The sequence below is a fragment of the Salmo salar genome, chromosome ssa15 (genome assembly GCF_905237065.1).
Source record: "Salmo salar chromosome ssa15, Ssal_v3.1, whole genome shotgun sequence".
Classification (NCBI taxonomy): domain Eukaryota; kingdom Metazoa; phylum Chordata; class Actinopteri; order Salmoniformes; family Salmonidae; genus Salmo; species Salmo salar.
Window position 1 is genome coordinate 93,768,408 of NC_059456.1, and position 23,607 is coordinate 93,792,014.

Here is a 23,607-nt window from a genome sequence, read left to right on the forward strand (position 1 = left end):
TCCCATTCCTTCACTAGATTGTGTGTATTAGGTTTTGCTGTGGAATTGTTAGATATTACCTGTTAGATACTGCTGCACTGTCGGATCTAAAATTATAAGCATTTTGCTTCACTCACAATAACATCTGCTAACCATGTGTATGTGACCAATAAAATTTGATTTGATTTGACACACACATACACACACACATTCTCTTTTTTTCCTCTCCTCCCTCTGCCTCGCTTGTCTCCCTCTCCATCTCTCCACTCTCCACCCATGTGACTATCTAGACATACTTTAGCAAGTAAGCCGCCTCTGTTCTCTCCTCTTCAGATCTCATCTCTCTACTCTTTCCTCTTGTGTAATTGCCTCAGTGTTTTTTTCTGTCTTTCAAACTTGGGTTGTTATTGTTGTTATTCATCTTCTGTTCCCTTTCCCTGGCTGTCTTTCGCCACTAACTATTCTATTTTATGAGATTTTTAGAAACAGTTTTCTTGTATCTGAAGCACTAAAGAGAAATTTCAATAGTATGCTGTGATTACATCAACCTCTGGAGATATGCAACATTTATAAAATGCTGTTCTGGTATTTATTAATTCAGACGAGTCTTGGAGAGTTTTACAGAATTGTTTGAATTTTGTGTAGAAAATAATTTCTTTATATAGTCCCCCTGTCAGACGAAATCTTACATCTTTGTCAGTAGAGATATGCCAGTGTTTTGCAGCAGCCTATGCCCTCTCTGACATTTGATCAATGGACACTGCCACACACACTCAGGCACACACCTTATGCTCTTAAAATGGTATGGAGTATAATTAGTTACAGAAATGAATTGGGAATGGAACAATGTGTATTGGGCAGTGATCACACCTTCCCTGTTGAATATAATTTTTTCCATTACTCTATTGTACTGTTGCACCTAAAGATGTGACTATGCTGTTTACATATTATATATCACCGTTTTCTATTAAGCTGAATTCCAGTGACTAACTCCTCTCATTGCTCAGATTAAAAAGCCATTCTATATTTTTTATTTACCTCAGGTTTGTTTGATGATTGTACATCCTGTATCTGTAATTGTAGTTCTTTGGGCTGTATGAGCCATACAGCATTCAGAGAGAAATTTGTCTCAGAAATTATATTTCGTTAATTAAATACCAGGTTGTTATAAGGGATATTGCAATTTTTCATCAATCTAATGTTGTAGGAAATGCTTAGCTTGACTTTGAACCTGAACTGTGTTGAGAGACCGAGGTGGCGGAAGGCAAGGCCGGAAGCTTTCCATAAGTCTCTCGTTCTCTCTGGCTGCACTGTGCAGCAATGTGCTGACCAGGCCCACTGAGGGATCAGGAAGGAAGTCACTGTGGTGTGAGGGAGTCTCTTTGTCACTCAATACACAGCCAACAACTTCCCAGACTGTAACAGAGAGGCCAGAGCCCACAGTTATGTTCCTCATGTTAAAGTCACAGTAGTTATGGTATGGGTGTGTGTGTCCCACTCCCTGCTATCAAATTGTCCTTTCTGTTTACATTTCTCCTGTAATTTTCTGGTCTTACACAGACCTCCGGCCTTAGAAAGGTATATGAAATTATTACCCTCTATATCTAGTACTTACTAGGCCTTTATTTTACTTTTTACTTCTGTAGACAACTGTTTGGGACAACAGTCAACAAACAATGTGTCCTGCACATGGTCTGGAGTGTTGCCAAACAGTTGAATTCTATGAGCTAGCTAGTTTGTTCCATGTCCTTCAGTTATTGTGAAATAGCTAGGCTCAAAGTTGATTGAATTTAAATCTGAAGCTTACAGAGGACAAGACTGTGGGAGGTCTTGTTATGAGGCATTATCCCCTGGAGTCAGGCTCTAGCCTTTTGGGAGCCCTAAGCGAGATTTGGTTGTTGGGCCCCCCACCTCGCGGCAAAACATTTTAGTGGTCTTCCCTCTTGATGGTGGAGAGGACATTTTTAGTTTTAAAGTTAATTTCCTGCAATTCTAAACATTTTGCTATGGGGTAGAGAGATTTGTTTTGCCATTTTCCTGCAATTCTACACATTTTGTAATGACTTATGCCATGTGAATATGATATCTGAGTGAGATATAATACCTGTGTGCCCGGTCAGTTTAGATATCTGGCAAGACCAATTTACCAATCTAAAAATTGTTAGGTGACATGGATAATTGAGTGACTGTCAGTGAGTGATATAGCAAGACAAAATGCTGATGCACAACCAAATTTGGAGGCCATGAGTGAATATTTTTGGGGCAGGGGGCCTCCTAGCGGCCGGGGGCCCTAGGCAACGCTTATGTTGTTTATGCCTACCTGCAGAGCTTTATATTGAGTTATTTTATTGTATCTAAAGGCTCTGGAACCTGCTGTTACCTAGTACCTGCTGTTCTAGTACTGAGCCAAGTGTGTATTAGTACCTAATACCCCATTTACACAAAGGCAAAACCGTTTCGTTTTTTTGCTTTGCTTATTCGTTTTTAACATTTTGTTAACGTGTTTTTTGTATATGTGAAAGGGGTAGGGGGTAGAGCTGGGACAATAAACCGGAAATTACAGATCAAATGTGAAGTTTGAAAATAAATGTGTTTGCTAATATGGGTGATTGTTAATGGGACAATGGCTAAACCATCAAATTGGTAATAGTAGTTTAAAGGATAATAAAACAAAAACTGAGATGCATCGATTCAGGCAATTTATCGCGATATGGATTTTTGTCCGTGTCGCCAGGCTCTAGTCGGGGTTAAAAAAGGTGGTATATTTTGACTAAAACCCAGCTGGAGACCTAATAATGTAGCAGATCAAATCAAATTTTACTTGTCACATGCGCCAAATACAACAGGTGTAGACCTTACAGTGAAATGCTTACTTACAAGCCCTTAACCAACAATGCAGTTTTAAGAAAATACCCCCAAACAATACGAGATAAGAATAACAAATAATTAAAGAGCAGCAGTAAATAACAATAGCGGGGCGAAATACTGGGGGTACAGGTGTCGAGGTAATTGAGGTAATATCTACATGTAGGTAGAGTTATTAAAGTGACTATGCATAGATAATAACAGAGAGTAGCAGCAGAGTAGGGGGGGCAATGCAAATAGTCTGGATAGCCATTTGATTAGCTGTACAGGAGTCTTATGGCTTGGGGGTAGAAGCTGTTTAGAGGCCTCTTGGACCTAGACTGACGCTGAGGTTCCTTTTGTCCATGTGTGAAAGGGCAGTACAATAGAGATTGCATCATCTGTGGATCTGTTGGTGCGGTATGCAAATTGGAGTGCGTCTTGGGTTTCTGGGATAATGGTGTTGATGTGGGCCATGACCAGCCTTTCAAAGCATTTCATGGCTACAGACGTGAGTGCTACGGGTTGGTAGTCATTTAGGCAGTTTGGTGGTCTGCTTGAAACATGTTGGTATTACAGACTCAGACAGGGAGAGGTTGAAAATGTCAGTGAAGACACTTGCCAGTTGGTCAGCGCATGCTCGGAGTACACGTCCTGGTAATCCATCTGGCCCTGTGGGCCTTGTGAATATTGACCTGTTTAAAGGTATTACTCACAATGGCTGTGGAGAGCGTGATCAAGCAGTCGTCCGGAACAGCTGATGCTCTCATGCATGTTTCAGTGTTACTTGCCTCGAAGCGAGCATAAAGTTATTTAGCTCATCTGGTAGGCTCGTGTTACTGGGCAGCTCTCGGCTGTGCTTCCCTTTGTATTCTGTTATAGTTTGCAAGCCCTGCCACATCCGACGAGCGTCGGAGCCGGTGTAGTACGATTCAATCTTAGTCCTGTATTGATGCTTTGCCTGTTCGATGGTTCGTCGAAGGGCAAAGCAGGATTTCTTATAAACTTCCGGGTTATAGTCCCATTCCTTGAAAGCGGCAGCTCTACCCTTTAGCTCAGTGCGAATGTTTCCTGTAATCCATGGCTTCTGGTTGGGGTATGTAGGTACTGTCACTGTGGGGACGACGTCCTCGATGCACTTATTGATGAAGCCAGTGACTGATGTGGTGTACTCCTCGATGCCATCGGAGGAATCCCGGAACATATTCCGGTCTGTGCTAGCAAAACAGTCCTATAGTTTAGCATCTGCTTCATCTGACCACTTTTTATAGACCGAGTCACTGGTGCTTCCTGCTTTAATTTTTCCTTGTAAGCAGGAATCAGGAGGATAGAATTATGGTCAGATTTGCCAAATGGAGGGCGACGGAGAGCTTAGTACGCGTCTCTGTGTGTGGAGTAAAGGTGGCCTAGAATTATTTTTCCCTCTGGTTGCACATTTAACATGCTGATAGAAATTAGGTAAAACTGATTTAAGTTTACCTGCATTAAAGTCCCCGGCCACTAGGAGCACCGCCTCTGGATGAGAGTTTTCCTGTTTGCTTATGGAGGTATCCATGCAGAATATTTGGAACCAAGGCCTGATCACCCCAATTCACAAAAGTGGAGACAGATTTTACCCCAATAACTACCGTGGGTTATGCGTCAACAGCAACCTTGGGAAAATCCTCTTCATTATCATTAACTGCAGACTCGTACATTTCCTCAGTGAAAACAGCGTACTGAGCAAATGTCAAATTGACTTCATACCAAATTATCGTATACCACATGTTCACCCTGAACACCCTAATTGACAAACAAACAATCCAAAACAAAGGCAAAGTCTTCTCATGCTTTGTTTGTTTCAAAAAAAGACTTTGATTCGATTTGGCATGAGGGTCTGCTATACAAATTGATGGAAAGTGGTGTTGGGGGAAACATAAAACATTATAAAATCCATGTACACAAACAACAAGTCTGCAGTTAAAGTTGGCAAAAAAACACAAATTTCTTTCCACACGGTCGTGGGGTGAGACAGGGATGCAGCTTAAGCTCCACCCTCTTCAACATATATATCAACTAATTGGTGAGGGCACTAGAACAGTCTGCAGCACCTGGCCTCACCCTACTAGAATCTGAAGTCAAATGTCTACTGTTTGCTGATGATCTGGTGCTTCTGTCACCAACCAAGGAGGGCCTACAGCAGCACCTAGATCTTCTGCCAGATCTGGGCCCTGACAGTACATTTCATTAAGACCAAAATAATGGTGTTCCATAAAAGGTCCAGTCGCCAGGACCAGAAATACAAATTCCTTCTAGACACCGTTGCCCTAGAGCACACCAAAAACTATATATACCTTGGCCTAAACATCAGCGCCACAAAGCTGTGTTCCACAAAGCTGTGATCTGAGAGACAAGGCAAGAAGGGCCTTTATGCCATCAAAAGGAACTTAAAATTCAGCATACCAATTAGGATCTGGCTAAAAATACTTGAATCAGTTATAGAACCCATTGCCCTTTATTGTGAGGTCTGGGGTCCTCTCGCCAACCAAGAATTCACAAAATGGGACAAACACCAAATAGAGACTGCATGCAGAATTCTGCAAAAATTACCTCTGTGTATAATGTAAAACACCACACAATGCATGCAGCACAGAATTAGGCCGATACCCGCTAATTGTCAAAATCCAGAAAGGAGCTGTTAAATTCTACAACCACCTAAAAGGAAGTGATTCCCAAACCTTCCAAAACAAAGCCATCACCTACAGTGTACCTAGGGAAGAGTCCCCCTAAGCAAGCTGGTCCTGGGGCTCTGTCCACAAACACAAACAGACCCCACAGAGCCCCAGGACAGCAACACAATTAGACCCAAACAAATCATGAGAAAACAAAAAGATAATTTCTTGACACATTGGAAAGAATTCACAAAAAAACTGAGCAAACTAGAATGCCGTTTGGCCCTAAACAGAGAGCACACAGTGGCAGAATACCTGACCACTGTGACTGACTCAAACTTAAGGAAAGCTTTGACTATGTACAGACTCAGTGAGCATAGCCTTGCTTTTGAGAAAGGCCGCCTTGGCAGATCTGGCTGTCAAGTGAAGACAGGCTATGCACACAGCCCACAAAACGAGGTGGAAACTGAGCTGCACTTCCTAACCTCCTGCCAAGTGTATTTGTCAAGGTTGTGCGCTACTGGTACGAAGTCAGGTGCAGGAGAGCAGTGAGTTGTGATCAGGCTGTCACGCTCTGACCTAGGAGAGCTGTGTTTTCTCTGTTTAGTTAGGTCAGGGTGTGATATGTGGGTGGGCATTCTATGTTTTGTGTTCTATGTTTTGGCCGGGTATGGTTTCCAATCAGAGGCAGCTGTCATGCGTTGTCTCTGATTGGAAGCCATACTTAGGCAGCCTGTTTTTCCCTGTGTTTTTGTGGGATCTTGTTTTTGTGCAGCTGTGTTTGAGCAGCCCCAGAATGTCACGTTTGTTTCAGTTTCACCTGTTTCTTGTTTTGTTTCGAGTTCACAAATAAAATATGTGGAACTACCAGCACGCTGCACCTTGGCTGATTTATGACAGGGAATTCGAAGACAGCACTCGTGACACAGGCGCACTTTATTTGGCAGAAGCACAAAAGACAGACGCCACTGCGTCCAAAATCCTCCAGCCACAGGTAAAAGTAATTAAGCGCGAAAACACTCACAAATATACAAATGTATGACAAATACATACAACGGGTCAAAATACGATACCCGGGGTAAAAACCAGTCTGGCGCATAACTAAACACGTTACAAAACAATTTCACACAAAGACATGGGGGGGGAACAGAGGAATAAATACATGCCGTGTGATTAGGGAATGTAAACCAGGTGTGCAGGGAACAAGACAAAACAAATGGAACAATGGAAAATGGAGCGGCGATGGCTAGAAAGCCGGTGACGTCGACCGCCGAATGCCGCCCAAACAAGGAGAGGAGCCGACTTCGGCGGAAGTCGTGACAGTATGACCATATTAGAGACACATATTTCCCTCAGATTATGCAGATCCACAAAGAATTCGAAAACAAACCCAATTTTCATCAACTCCCATATCTACTGGGTGAAATACCACAGTGTGCCATCACAGCAGCAAGATTTGTGACCTGTTGCCACAAGAAAAGGGCAACCATTGAAGAACAAATACCATTGTAAATACAACCCATATTTATGTTTATTTATTTTCCCTTTTGTACTTTAACCATTTGCACATCGTTACAACACTGTATATATACAGTCGTGGCCAAAAGTTTTGAGTATGACACAAATATACATTTTCACAAAGTCTGCTGCCTTAGTTTGTATGATGCCAATTTGCATATACTCCAGAATGTTATGAAGAGTGATCAGATGAATTGCAATTAATTGCAATGTCCCTCTTTACCATGCAAATGAACTGAATCCCAAACAAACATTTCCACTGCATTTCAGCCCTGCCACAAAAGGACCAGCTGACATCATGTCAGTGATTCTCTCATTAACACAGGTGTGAGTGTTGACGAAGACAAGGCTGGAGATCACTCTGTCATGCTGATTGAGTTCGAATAACAGACTGGAAGCTTCAAAAGGAGGGTGGTACTTGGAATCATTGTTATTCCTCTGTCAACCATGGTTACCTGCAAGGAAACACATGCCGTCATCATTGCTTTGCACAATAAGGGCTTCACAGGCAAGGATATTGCTGCCAGTAAGATTGCACCTAAATCAACCATTTATCAGATCATCAAGAACTTCAATGAGAGCGGTTCAATTGTTGTGAAGAAGGCTTCAGGGCGCCCAAGAAAGTCCAGCAAGCGCCAGGACCGTCTTCTAAAGTTGATTCAGCTACGGGATCGGGGCACCACCAGTACAGAGCTTGCTCAGGAATGGCAGCAAGCAGGTGTGAGTGCATCTGCATGCATAGTGAGGCGAAGACTTTTGGAGGATGGCCTGATGTCAAGAATGGCAGAAAAGACGCCACTTCAAATCAAATCAAATTTATTTTTATATAGCCCTTCGTACATCAGCTGATATTCTCAAAGTGCTGTACAGAAACCCAGCCTAAAACCCCAAACAGCAAGCAAAGCATGTGAAAGAAGCACGGTGGCTAGGAAAAACTCCCTAGGAAAAACTCCCTAGAAAGGCCAAAAACCTAGGAAGAAACCTAGAGAGGAACCAGGCTATGAGGGGTGGCCAGTCCTCTTCTGGCTGTGCAGGGTGGATATTAAAACAGAACATGGTCAAAATGTTAAAATGTTAAAATGTTCATAAATGACCAGCATGGTCAAATAATAATAATCATAGTAGTTGTCGAGGGTGCAACAAGCACGTCCGGTGAACAGGTCAGGGTTCCATAGCCGCAGGCAGAACAGTTGAAACTGGAGCAGCAGCACGGCCAGGTGGACTGGGGACAGCAAGGAGTCATCATACCAGGTAGTCCTGAGGCATGGTCCTAGGGCTCAGGTCCTCCGAGAGAAAGACAGAAAGAGAGAAAGAGAGAATTAGAGAGAGCATATTTAAATACACACAGGACACCGGATAAGACAAGAGAAATACTCCAGATGTAACAGACTGACCCTAGCCCCCCGACACATAAACTACTGCAGCATAAATACTGGAGGCTGAGACAGGAGGGATCAGAAGACACTGTGGCCCCATCCGATGATACCCCCGGACAGGGCCAAACAGGCAGGATATAACCCCACCCACTTTGCCAAAGAACAGCCCCCACACCACTAGAGGGATGTCTCCAACCACCAACTTACCGTCCTAAGACAAGGCCGAGTATAGCCCACAACGATCTCCGTCATGGCACAACCCAAGGGGGGGGCGCCAACCCAGACAGGAAGACCACGTCAGTGACTCAACCCACTCAAGTGACGCACCCCTCCCATGGACGGCATGGAAGAACACCAGTAGGCCAGTGACTCAGCCTCTGTAAAAGGGTTAGAGGCAGAGAATCCCAGTGGAAAGAGGGGAACCGGCAAGGCAGAGACAGCAAGGGCGGTTCGTTGCTCCAGCCTTTCCGTTCACCTTCACACTCCTGGGCCAGACTATACTTAATCATAGGACCTACTGAAGAGATAAGTCTTCAGTAAAGACTTAAAGGTTGAGACTGAGTCTGCGTCTCTCACATTGGTAGGCAGACCATTCCATAAAAATGGAGCTCTATAGGAGAAAGCCCTACCTCCAGCCGTTTGCTTAGAAATTCTAGGGACAATTAGGAGGCCTGCGTCTTGTGACCGTAGCGTACGTGTAGGTATGTACGGCAGGACCAAATCGGAAAGATAGGTAGGAGCAAGCCCATGTAATGCTTTGTAGGTTAGCAGTAAAACCTTGAAATCAGCCCTTGCCAGTGTAGGGAGGCTAACACTGGAGTAATATGATCAAATTTTTTGGTTCTAGTCAGGATTCTAGCAGCCGTATTTAGCACTAACTGAAGTTTATTTAGTGCTTTATCCGGGTAGCCGGAAAGTAGAGCATTGCAGTAGTCCAACCTAGAAGTAACAAAAGCATGGATTAATTTTTCTGCGTCATTTTTGGACAGAAAATTTCTGATTTTTGCAATGTTACGTAGATGGAAAAAAGCTGTCCTTGAAACAGTCTTGATATGTTCTTCAAAAGAGAGATCAGGGTCCAGAGTAACGCCGAGGTCCTTCACAGTTTTATTTGAGACGACTGTACAACCATCCAGATTAATTGTCAGATTCAACAGAAGATCTCTTTGTTTCTTGGGACTTAGAACAAGCATCTCTGTTTTGTCCGAGTTTAAAAGTAGAAAGTTTGCAGCCATCCACTTCTTTATGTCTGAAACACAGGCTTCTAGCGAGGGCAATTTTGGGGCTTCACCATGTTTCATTGAAATGTACAGCTGTGTGTCGTCTGCATAGCAGTGAAATTTAACATTATGTTTTCGAATGACATCCCCAAGAGGTAAAATATATAGTGAAAACAATAGTGGTCCTAAAACGGAACCTTGAGGAACACCGAAATTTACAATTGATTTGTCAGAGGAAAAACCATTCACAGAGACAAACTGATATCTTTCCGACAGATAAGATCTAAACCAGGCCAGAACTTGTCCATGTAGACCAATTTGGGTTTCCAATCTCTCCAAAAGAATGTGGTGATCGATGGTATCAAAAGCGGCACTAAGATCTAGGAGCACGAGGACAGATGCAGAGCCTCGGTCTGACGTCATTAAAAGGTCATTTACCACCTTCACAAGTGCAGTCTCAGTGCTATGATGGGGTCTAAAACCAGACTGAAGCGTTTCGTATACATTGTTTGTCTTCAGGAAGGCAGTCAGTTGCTGTGCAGTTGCTGTGCAGTTGCTGTCCAGGAAAAACATCAGGGACAGACTCATATTCTGCAAAAGGTACAGGGATTGGACTGCTGAGGACTGGGGTAAAGTCATTTTTTCTGATGAACCCCCTTTACGATTGTTTGGGGCATCCGGAAAAATGCTTGTCCGGAGAAGACAAGGTGAGCGCTACCAACGGGTCAACACTGCAAATATTGACTCTTTGCATCAACTTCATGTAATGGTCATAAAAGCCTTTGACATGAAATGGTTGTAATTATACTTCAGTATTCTATAGTACAATCTGACAAAAATATCTAAAGACACTGAAGCAGCAAACTTTGTGGAAATTAATATTTGTGTCATTCTCAAAACTTTTGGCCACGACTGTACATAATATGACATTTGAAATGTCTTTATTCTTTTGGAACTTCTGTGAGTGTAATGTTTACTGTTCATTTTTATTGTTTATTTCACTTTTGTTTATTATCTACTTCACTTGCTTTGGCAATGTTAACATATGTTTCCCATGCCAATAAAGCCCATTGAATTGAATTGAATTAAGAGAGCTAGAGAGCGAGAGAGAGCTAGAGAGAGGCATAAAGACAGGCAGAGAGAGATGGAGAGTGGGAGAGAAACTCTGCTGTGCTCAGTCTCTTAGTTCTGTTCGACACAGATGAGGAATCGTTGTTTTTCCTGGAGAGGAGGAAAAAGAGAGACTACTTGGTATTCTGTTGCTGGCTGTAATGGACAATATTCCTTTGTCACTGTTTTCCTTTTTCTCTTTCTTCTGCATGTGTCAGGTTTTTTGTCTAGCTGGCAGAAAGGGTTGCTGTCTGAAATTGAGTTATTTGTTCAGAGTGTTTTTTCCTGCCCACAGAACTTTGGTCCCATACAACAAGTGTTTATTGAAGTTCGTCGTTAGGGATATGGTTTGAATTCTAACTAACTGTGTGCATGTGTGTGCGTTTGCTGGAACAGGTGCGTTGACGTGTATTTTCTATTGAAGTGCAGAGAAACCTCAAATATTCAATGCCTTGCAGTCTAGCTAGGAGGCCTAAAATCCCCACAGCCCCATGGCAACACAAAGACCTGTTAAGCAATACACTGAGCTATTCTCTAGGGTCTCCTGTTTTAAGTCTGGACAAAGGAAGCGCAAACACATCTTTATGACCAGCTACCTGCCTCTTCCCTGCCCTGCTGACTCAACACACTGTCGTCAGTCCACTACTTATCACAGCCCAGCCAATGAATGTTGAGGCTACAGCCTGGCAGGACAGATAACACTGAACACTTCCCTATAGCAGAGAATAGAGGAGATTAGATAGAAACCATCTAAGGCTGAGCGGACGGTATTCTGATTTGCCCTTTAAAGATGATTTTGTCTTTTGAAAACGTCTCCGGGGCTGTGAAAATTCATCCCTCACACTCACAAGCTGTTGTTCAGGTGTGATCATAAAAATCATACTTTTTTAAACATCACTGATTAGTTTGTGTCTGGATATTTAGGATGTGTTGTGGCGATATGCTGATGTTTGTAAGTGCAGTCATGTTACAAATATACCATATATACTATACCATTCAAGATAGGGTATGTTGTAAAATAATTATTATTCATCGTTCTATTCATAGTATTTATAAATAGATAAAAGACAGCATTAGAAGAAAGCACCATTATTGAAATAATACTTCTTCAAATACAGTTGAAGTCAGAAGTTTACATACACTTAGGTTGGAGTCATTAAAACTTGTTTTTCAACCACTCCACAAATTTCTTGTTAACAATCTATAGTTTTGGCAAGTCGGTTAGGACATCTACTTTGTGCATGACACAAGTCATTTTTCCAACAATTGTTTACAGACAGATTATTTCACTTATAATTCACTGTATCACAATTCCAGTGGGTCAGAAGTTTACATACACTAAGTTGACTGTGCCTTTAAACAGCTTGGAAAATTCCAGAAAATTATGTCATGGCGTTAGAAGCTTCTGATTAGGCTAATTGACATCATTTGAGTCAATTGGAGGTGTACCTGTGGATGTATTTCAAGGCCTACCTTCAAACTCAGTGCCTCTTTGCTTGACATCATGGGAAAATCAAAAGAAATCAGCCAAGACCTCAGGAAAAAATTGTAGACCTCCACAAGTCTGGTTCATCCTTGGGAGCAATTTCCAAACGCCTGAAGGTACCACGTTCATCTGTACAAACAATAGTATGCAAGTATAAACACAATGGGACTACTTAGCCATCATACCGCTCAGGAAGGAGACATGTTCTGTCTCCTAGAGATGAGCGTACTTTGGTGCTAAAAGTGCAAATCAATCCCAGAACAACAGCAAAGGACCTTGTGAAGATGCTGGAGGAAACAGGTACAAAAGTATCTATATCCACAGTAAAACGAGTCCTATATCGACATAACTTGAAAGGCCGCTCAGCAAGGAAGAAGCAGCTGCTCAAAACTGCCATAAAAAAGCCAGACTACTGCACATGGGGACAAAGATCGTACTTTATGGAGAAATGTCCTCTGGTCTGATGAAGCAAAAATAGAACTGTTTGGCCATAATGACCATCATTATGTTTGAAGGAAAAAGGGGGAGGCTTGCAAGCTGAAGAACACCATCCCAACTGTGAAGCACGAGGGTGGCAGCATCATGTTGTGGGAGTGCTTTGCTGCAGGAGGGACTGGTGCACTTCACAAAATAGATGGCATCATGAGGGAGGGAAATTATGTGGATATATTGAAGCATCATCTCAAGACATCAGTCAGGAAGTTAAAGCTTGGTCGCAAATGGGTCTTCCAAATGGACAATGACCCCAAGCATACTTCCAAAGTTGTGGCAAGATGGCTTAAGGACAACAAAGTCAAGGTGTTGGAGTGGCCATCACATAGCCCTGACTTCAATCCTATAGAAAATTTGTGGGCAGAACTGAAAAAGCGTGTGCGAGCAAGGAGGCCTACAAACCTGACTCAGTTACACCAGCTCTGTCAGGAGGAATTGGCCAAAATTCACCCAACTTATTGTGGGAAGCTTGTGGAAAGCTACCCGAAATGTTTGACCCAAGTCAAACAATTTAAAGGCAATGCTACCAAATACTAATTGAGGTGTATGTAAACTTCTGACCCACTGGGAATGTGATGAAAGAAATAAAAGCTGAAATAAATAATTCTTTCTACTATTATTCTGACATTTCACATTCTTAAAATAAAGTGGTGATCTTAAAATAGCTTTTCGGTGAAAGCACATTTTGCAATATTCTGAGTACATAGCCCGGCCATCACGGCTAGCTATTTTGACACCCACCAAGTTTGGCACTCACCAAACTCAGATTTACTATAAGAAAAATTGGATTACCTTTGCTGTTCTTCGTCAGAATGCACTCCCAGGACTTCTACTTCAACACCCAATGTTGTTTTGGTTCGAAATAATCCATAGTTATATTGAAATAGCTCTGTTTTGTTCATGCGTTCAGGTAACTATCCGAAGGGTGACGCACCGGCGCGTTTCGTGACAAAAAAAATCAAAATATTCCATTGTCAAACGCTGTTTAAAATACATTTTTATGTGATTTTTCTCGTAAAATAGCGATAATATTCCAACCGGGAGACGTTGTATCCGTTCAAACAGCGAAAGAAAAAAATGGACTCGTCTCGTGCACGTGCGCGCCAGTGTCATTGTTCCCAGAAGGACCACTCACAAAAACCCCTGCTGTTTTTCACCCAGAGACTGCAGAGCTATCATTCCACTTTCTGGCGCCTTCCTAGAGCCAATGGAAGCCTTAGAAAATGTCACGTTACAGCAGAGATGCTGTATTTTTGATAGAGAGGCTATAGAAGGACAAGAAATGGTCAGACAGGGCACTTCCTGTATAGAATCTTCTCAGGTTTTGGCCTGCCATATGAGTTCTGTTATACTCACAGACACCATTCAAACAGTTTTAGAAACTTTAGAGTGTTTTCTATCCAAATATACTAATTATATGCATATTCTAGTTTATGGGCAGGAGTAGTAACCAGATTAAATCGGGTACGTTTTTTATCCGGCCGTGAAAATACTGCCCCCTATCCCTAACAGGTTTTAACTGACCTAAGACAGGTAATTTTTACTTGGATTAAATGTCAGGAATTGTGAAAAACTTAGTTAAAATGTATTTGGCTAAGGTGTATGTAAACTTCCGACTTCAACTGTATAAGGAACTGAAACACAAAAGTACTCAAAAGCCCGGAATTAGGTAGGAATCAACATGGTAGTGATAAAAACACAGCAAACAGAGGACATAGAAGGCACAGTGTCACGGATCTTCCCGGTACTGCTGCTCATTCTGTTCACCAGCTCCGGAGGTCTACTTCACCGGCCTTCTAGGTGTCACTGAACTGGATCATTACCACCAACCCCGGACTGTCTAGTGTCCTTACGCACACCTGGTTCCCATTCCCCCTGATTAGTATGTGTATACATGTGCCTTTTGTTCCCCCTTGTCCTTGACGGTTATTGTTCCATGTCTGTTGGTCTTGTGAGTACCTGTGCTCTGTTGTTTTGGCTTTGATACTACGCGTTATTGTGCTCTTGTTAATACGGGTCTCATCCTGTGTAATTGTTATTACCGGTCTCCTCCCGTGTATTTATTAGAGGTTTACACCTTGCTCTTTGTTTGGGTTACAGCCCTGTGTTATATTTTACCTGTCTGTTTTGGGCTTCGTCTCCGTCATGTTCATTACGTGCGCTATCTTGATTGAAGTAATAAAAAAAACATATTTCGTATTCCTGCACCTGTTTCCTATCATTTATACAACGTGACACACAGTATTTGGGTATTTGCGGGTGTATTGTGATGGAAGGTGGGGTGTATGTTTTTGTGTTTGTAAAAGTGTGGAGTTAAGTGAATGAAAAAGGAAAATGGTTGCAAATGCCAGAGCCCATGTGTGTGTCTGCAAGCAGGAGTTTTACATTTTGTGCAGATATGGAATATACATTTTAAAATAGATTATAAATATAGTTTATTTCATGATTATCTTATCATGATGGTGCGCATGATGGAGGGGTCCCCAACAATATACGCTGGACACCCACTTGAGCAACCCACACAGTAAGGAGAAATCCTTATTTGTTTTATAGGCCTACTGAAAGTAGCTTATATGCAGCCAAGACAGAAAGATACATGCTGTTAGAGACCCACTAAAGCAGCACTCTCTCCTCAAGATACTGAGCCTGCCTGGCAGGGTTGGTCCAACAAAGCCAAAGCCCCCAGATGGGTGAGCATAATATACAAGGAATTTCTCAAAGCTGCTAATGTGAACCTTGATGACCTTGTACCTAGCCAGTGTGGATTTCGGTGAGGTGCCCCCACCCAGGTAGTGGCAGTGCTAGTATCACTAGCTGCAGTAACCCATGGGGAAGGGGTCACACTCAGACATTCAGAAAGGGGGCATATTATTGTGGCCCTAGTTGCACAAAATAATCAGAAGGTCTGACAGGACAGAGATGCTTGAGAAAATGGTCACAACGGGGGACCAGTGTGTGTGTGTTTCAGGGTAGGGGGGTGTATCTGAGCGCCATCAGCAAGGACTTGACGTTGGTTAGTCAAATCTCCCCATTCTTGCTCAATTTTGCATGCCTTCTCAAACAGCTTCAACTGTATATGCATTCACACATCAAGTCTTCTCTTGAGTTGGGCCTGGGGATGGAAAAACTGTTGAACATCTGAGCATGTGGTTGTTTGTGTGGGAAGGGTTGTGTAATTTTAGGGTGGTGTAAATGTAATTTTTGTAATGCCAATTCTGGTTATAGGTATCAATCCTGGTTATAGGTAACAATCCTGGTTATAGGTAACAATCCTGGTTATAGGTAACAATCCTGGTTATAGGTATCAATCCTTCAGATGAACTGCCAACATTATTACACATATTATTGGTTTATTGTGGAAATGAAGATATGCAAGATTTGTATATATATATATATATATATTATTATTATAATATTTTTTTTGAAATAACTGTATACAATACAATGGAGGTGAGTGCGTTGGAAATGCTTTTGTCAGTTAATCTGTTTATGTTCTGTAGGTGGAACTGTGTGCTCTTTTTTAAAGGACGGGTCCCAATCTCTCAAAGGCCCTAGGATACTGGTGGACAGGGGTGTTCTGCCACTCACTGGAATGCCAGTCCAACTTGGGATGGGGGAGGTTTTAGTGAGTGCAATGGTGAAATGGTGAAATAAGTATAGCCAGTAAAAATGTTGATGGTTTAGCAGATGATAATAAAAAAACGGTCAGTATTTACCTGGCTAAAAGAGAAGAAATATAATATCTATTGTTTACAGGAAACTCTTTCAACTATTTTAGATGAAGTTGTGTGGAGAAAGGACAGGGGGGTGAAATATACTTCTCCCATGGGAAAAGAAACTCAAAAGGGGTGATGATATTAATTAACAGTCATTTTGATACGAATGTGCAAATTGTTCAAAAAGATCCGCAAGGTAGATGGATTGTTTTAAATATGTTATTGGACCATAAACAGATTTATCTATATGGTCCAAATAATGATGATCCACCCTTCTTTGAAAATATATATAATAATTGATCAAGCCTTCAAGCAATACAAGACTCTATTTTTATGGTGGGAGATTATATGGTTTGAAATACATCAATGGACCGTAAAGGAAATCACACTACAAACTATCACCCTTATGCACTTTAGGAAATCACGAATATCATAGATATATTGGAACTAGTCGATATATGGAGGCTTAAATATCCTGACCTACTGAGATATACATGGCGGAGACTCAATCAAGCTAGTCGTCTTGACTACTTTCTTATGTCATTCTCGCTGTCACCAAAAGTTTAAAAAGTGTTGATAGGGAACAGAATGCGGTCCATCAAATAATTGGTACCATCAAATAATTGGCATATACATTACTCTTGGAAATGTAATCAAAGCCTATTGGATGACAACTTGTTTATAAGCAGGACAGAAGAATTTATAACTGACTTTTTCTGACATAATAAAGGTACAGCAGATCCCCTTATTATATGGACACTTTTAAATGTGCCTCTAGAGGCCATGCAATTCAGTACTCATCTTTAAAACAAAAGCAATTTAAGTCAAAAGGAGTCATATAAAGAATGGAAATAGAGGGACTAGCAGTACAGATAGATAGCAATAAAAACAGTACGTTAGAGTCACGGAATACGTTAGAGGAAAATCAAAAAGAAACGGAGGAACTTATTCAAGAAAGATCCAGTGTAATATATTATAAAAAATAAAGTGAACTGGATGGAATATGGGGGAAAATGCACCAAATTCTTTTTTAATCTTCAACATAGAAATGCTACAAAAAATGTATTTACTAAAACTTGTTACAAATGACAGTCACCCATGATTCACCAAACTACACTGCTCAAAAAAATAAAGGGAACACTTAAACAACACAATGTAACTCCAAGTCAATCACACTTCTGTGAAATCAAACTGTCCACTTAGGAAGCAACACTGATTGACAATAAATTTCACATGCTGTTGTGCAAATGGAATAGACAACAGGTGGAAATTATAGGCAATTAGCAAGACACCCCCCAATAAAGGAGTGGTTCTGCAGGTGGTGACCACAGACCACTTCTCAGTTCCTATGCTTCCTGGCTGATGTTTTGGTCACTTTTGAATGCTGGCGGTGCTTTCACTCTAGTGGTATTATGAGATGGAGTCTACAACCCACACAAGTGGCTCAGGTAGTGCAGCTCATCCAGGATGGCACATCAATTCGAGCTGTGGCAAGAAGGTTTGCTGTGTCTGTCAGCGTAGTGTCCAGAGCATGGAGGCGCTACCAGGAGACAGGCCAGTACATCAGGAGACGTGGAGGAGGCCGTAGGAGGGCAACAACCCAGCAGCAGGACCGCTACCTCCGCCTTTGTGCAAGGAGGAGCAGGAGAAGCACTACCAGAGCCCTGCAAAATGACCTCCAGCAGGCCACAAATGTGCATGTGTCTGCTCAAACGGTCAGAAACAGACTCCATGAGGGTGGTATGAGGGCCCGACGTACACAGGTGTGGGTTGTGCTTACAGCCCAACACCGTGCAGGACGTTTGGCATTTGCCAGAGAACACCAAGATTGGCAAATTCGGCACTGGCGCCCTGTGCTCTTCACAGATGAAAGCAGGTTCACACTGAGCACATGTGACAGACGTGACAGAGTCTGGAGACGCGTGGAGAACGTTCTGCTGCCTGCAACATCCTCCAGCATGACCGGTTTGGCGGTGGGTCAGTCATGGTGTGGGGTGGCATTTCTTTAGGGGGCCGCACAGCCCTCCATGTGCTCGCCAGATTTAGCCTGACTGCCATTAGGTACCGAGATGAGATCCTCAGACCCCTTGTGAGACCATATGCTGGTGCGGTTGGCCCTGGGTTCCTCCTAATGCAAGACAATGCTAGACCTCATGTGGCTGGAGTGTGTCAGCAGTTCCTACAAGAGGAAGGCATTGATGCTATGGACTGGCCCGCCCGTTCCCCAGACCTGAATCCAATTGAGGACATCTGGGACATCATGTCTCGCTCCATCCACCAACGCCACGTTGCACCACAGACTGTCCAGGAGTTGGCGGATGCTTTAGTCCAGGTCTGGGAGGAGATCCCTCAGGAGACCATCCGCCACCTCATCAGGAGCATGCCCAGGCGTTGTAGGGAGGTCATACAGGCACGTGGAGGCCACACACACTACTGAGCCTCATTTTGACTTGTTTTAAGGACATTACATCAAAGTTGGATCAGCCTGTAGTGTGGTTTTCCACTTTAATTTTGAGTGTGACTCCAAATCCAGACCTCCATGGGTTGATAAATTGGATTTCCATTGATTATTTTTGTGTGATTTTGTTGTCAGCACATTCAACTATGTAAAGAAAAAAGTATTTAATAAGATTATTTATTTCATTCAGATCTAGGATGTGTTGTTTAAGTGTTCCCTTTATTTTTTTGAGCAGTATATATTTTGAAAGAGGAAGCAAAGTACTTTAAGCATTTGTTTTCGTTTCAGTCTCATCCATCTCCACTTACCCAAGTTAATTGTAAGGATTTTTTTCCTAATAATAATGTAAATTTAACAGCTGTACAGAAAGACTCATGTGAAGGCCAAATTACAGAGGAGGAACATGTTGATACAATTAAAGCCTTTAATACGGGGAAACTTCAGGGCTGGATGGCATACCAGTTGATGTATACCAAACCTTTATTGATATACTCAGAGGACCATTATTAGCATGTTTTAACGACTCCTATGTAAATGGTGGATTAGCAGATACTCAACAAGAAGTTCTGATGTCATTATTACTGAAACATGACCCAAGTGGTAAATATAAAGATCCAGTCCATAGAAAATTGGAAGCCCCTTACACTTCAGTGTTGTGATGCAAAAATTCTAGCAAAATGCAGAGCGCATAGATTTAAAAAGGTATTGTCGGATATTATTCTTCCTAATCAGACAGGTTTTTTACATGGACGATACATTGGAGATAATATAAGACAAGTACTGGAAACAATAAAACTCAACGAAAAATCTGGGAAACCAGGCCTGGTATTCATAGCTGACTTTGAAAAGGATTTTGATCAAGATCAACTGGAATGTATATATAAATGCCTGGAATATTTTGGAGAATCTCTTATACAGTGGGTTAAAGTTATGTATAGTAACCCTAGGTGTAAAATAGTAAATAATGGCTACATCTCAGAAAGTATTAAACTGTCAAGAGGAGTAAAACAAAGTTGTCCACTATCGGCATACCTATTTATTATGGCCATTTATTATGGCCACAGATCCAACAGTAACAACCTAAAATCCAGGGCTTAAAAACAAAGTTGTCATTGTACGCTGATGATTCATGTTTTCTCTGGATTACAACCAATATATATTTCAATATAGATAAGTGTACTGGATTGGATCACAACATTTTTAACTTTTACATTATCGTGTAGTTTAACCAATAAAATGATCTGACGGTGAAGTGGACATACTCCATATTCATATCCCGAATGAAAGAAATGTTTTCACTACAATACATTTGAATAGAAAGTTAGCAAAAATAGATAAGATCTTGCTATGGAAAGGAAAATACCTGTCTATTTGTGGAAAAATCACCCTGATTAACTCTTTAGTCATATCCTAGTTTAACTATTTGCTTATGGGCTTGCAAAAAAGATTATATTTTATTTGGAATGGCAAGCCAAACAAAATTAAACGGACCTATTTATATAATGAATATGATTTTGGAGGGCAGAAATGATTAAATATTAAAGCATTATACCTCTCACTCGAGGCTTTAGTCATACAAAAGTTATACTTAAATCCAAACTGGTTTTCTAGCAGATTAGTAAGAATGTCTCGACCCAAGTTCAAGAATGGCCTTTTTCCCTTTATTCCCTTTTACAACCTTTCAATTATTTGAAAATGAAATTATCTCCCAAATATCGCTATTTGTCAAACAAGCCAAAGAATGTTGGTTGCAATTTCAGTTTAATCCATCAGAAAAGACACTACAAATATTACAAAAAATATTATGGTTAAACTCAAATATACTAATGATAAAAAAATAGAAAATAATTTAAAACGGTATAATCTTTGTAAATGATATCGTAAATAGGACTGGTAGAGATATGTCACACATGCAGATAACAAAAATATTTGGAAATGTCTGCTCTATTCAAAATTACAACCAACAGAATTACCACAAAAATGGAAGAGGCAAGTGGAAGTGGGAGAAAGTAAGGAACTTGTCTGTCGGCTCTGCGTTAAAGACCATAATTGGCTAAATAAAATTTGGATAAATAAAAAGTATACCAGTGTCATTTAAGGACCAAAAAATTGACAGCTGTGCCATACAGATTGATAGCTGTGCCATACAGATTGATAGCTGTGCCATATAGATTGACAGCTGTGCCATATATATTGACAGCTGTGCCATATAGATTGACAGCTGTGCCATATAGATTGACAGCTGTGCCATACAGATTGACAGCTGTGCCATATAGATTGACAATATCATATAGATTGACAGCTGTGCCATATAGATTGACAGCTGTGCCATACAGATTGCAAGATAGTTGGGAAGAGATTTTTGACGTACCGATTCCATGGCATATGATTTATGAACTGATACACTAAACAACGCTGGATTGAAAATGTAGAGTTTTTCTATTTAAATTATTATACAAAATTCTTGCAACCAATAGAATGTTATATATATGGGGGATACAACCATCCCAGCGCTGCAGATTCTGTTGCAAAGAGACAGAATCATTAGATCATTTGTTTTGGTACTGTCCATATGTAGCTTGTTTTTGGTCGCAGGTTCAGGAATGGCTGAAGAATTATAGCATTTACCTAGAACTAATGCTGCAGATAGCAATACTGTGTGATTTAAAAAGTCATAGTCAATCAATCAATAATATAATAACACTCTTAGCAAAAATGTTTATCTTGAATTTACAATATGTACAATCTAAGAGAATAGAAAGGATCAGAACTTTTGTGAAACATCCCCGCACAGTTGAAAAATATATGGCAAATAGAAATTAAAACTGGATGGTGTTCAGAGATAGATGGGCGGGGTTAAGTGGAGCTGAAATATGGGACTATAGACAAACAAAATATAACTGTTGTGTTGTTGTCCATTAGTTTACTCGAATTAGGGAAGGGATGGTATGATTAGGGGAAAATAATAAAGGGAAATATATTTACAAAAAAATATAAGGGGGATTGGAAATGATGCAGACAATTACAATGATGGAAACCACAATCTATCTGCAATATTAAAGCAACAATTTTTGTTTACTATGGTTACTAGTTTCTGTGGTATCATTTGATCTCTGACTGTAATGTGTGTGTCTGCTGTGTGTGTATTGTGTTGCAGGTCCACACAGAGTATCCCTGTGTCCGGCCAATGAGTTTGAGTGTCTGGGGACAGACATGTGTATCCACATGAGCAGACTGTGTGATGGGAGCCCTGACTGCACTGATGGCTGGGATGAGGGGCCACACTGCAGAGGTAACACACACAGAGATATGCACACACACACACACACACACACACACACACACACACACACACACACACACACACACACACACACACACACACACACACACACACACACACATACACATACACATACACATACACACATACACACACACACAGTAAATCAGCAAGTCCCCTCTGTAGCTATAGAATCTGTACAGGCACAGCTCGGGCAACTGTTTTCTGGGGTCCTTCCTATTTCTTAGTTCCTACAGAACACTGGGCCAGCTAATCCTGCTCCAGCCAGCCAGTGACTCGGCTCCTCTTTTGTCTGGTTCCACAATGAGACACCATGGACTCAATAGCTGTTGAAATGACACCCTATTCCCTATATAGTGCAGTGCTTTTGGCCAGGAAATCAGACATAGTTATATCAGACACAGCCAATATGTCTCCTCTGTGTGGCTCTGCTCTTTTGTCTTGTTCCACTATGGGAAGCTATAGACTCAATATGTCTTCCTCTCTGTGACTCTAATTAATATTAGGGATTGGATTTGATGATGGGATTCTCCTCATCCTATCCGGCCGGCTGGCTGTCTGGATAAATGCTCTGCTCTGCCTGCCAGAGACGTGGAAGGGGCCTCTGAGCCTCACATTCTCTAGGGCCTGATTGATAAATGAATGACTTTTTCTCGGAGATGAGAGAGAAGAGGAGCCATTGTGATAATGGAGGCCATCTCATTAGAGCAGTTGATGGAGGATGACAATGTTTATTGGCCAGAGAAGAGATTACAGTTTGGGTGGAACTGTGGAGACAAAGGGAGAGAGCATGTATAGAACAGAACCAGGCTAACTGGACGTTTCTCTCATGGCAAAAGGAAATGTTGTGTTCATACAGGATTCATACAGCTGAGTGTGTGTGCTGTACTGATATTAGTCCAGCTCATATTTGATGTTTTGGTGTATGTTAAATTGGGACATGTTTGTTGGTTTGGGTGCATTCCCCTACAAAAAATATTGATGCCAAACAAGTTTTTGAGTTCTCCTTTATGAAACCAAAGTCCTACAACAGAACAGGGTCTGGAAAAAGACCAGTACACATTAGAACTGCCAAGTGCACAAACAGTCCTCTATCATATACATACAAAGAAAGATATGGTCTATCTTTCTTTTTCAAATATTATTTTTAATTTCACTTGTTTTATGTGTGTATCATTTTGTTTATGGGGGTCATATTAAGTAATGGTGTGAAAGGATAAGATTTGAAGTGACCGTTGTTGTCTGAAGTGTCAGATTCCCTTACTGCAATCTGTGGAACTTCCCTGTCCTGCACAATGTTCCGCCGATTATGTCATCTAGGGATGACACGTATTTTATCGCAGTACAATACAGTACAATACATGTTAACATGGTGGAGCTCGGTGTGGGAGGTTGAGGAGTGGAATGGTTTATATTATAGTGTGTGATAGCCAGGTTTTGTCCTGCTTATGTG

The 23,607-nt window shown here is 41.4% G+C and overlaps 1 protein-coding gene across 2 annotated transcripts in view; it reads left to right on the forward strand.

Annotated features, from left to right (window-relative positions):
* Positions 1-23,607, forward strand: part of LOC106572662 (low-density lipoprotein receptor-related protein 1) — a 249,595-nt gene that overhangs the window by 56,478 nt on the left and 169,510 nt on the right. For both annotated transcript variants that reach the window (XM_045696299.1, XM_045696300.1), the window contains exon 3: positions 22,008-22,142. In XM_045696299.1, the coding sequence (XP_045552255.1) occupies positions 22,008-22,142 (135 nt within the window). The remainder of the gene's footprint in view (positions 1-22,007; positions 22,143-23,607) is intronic.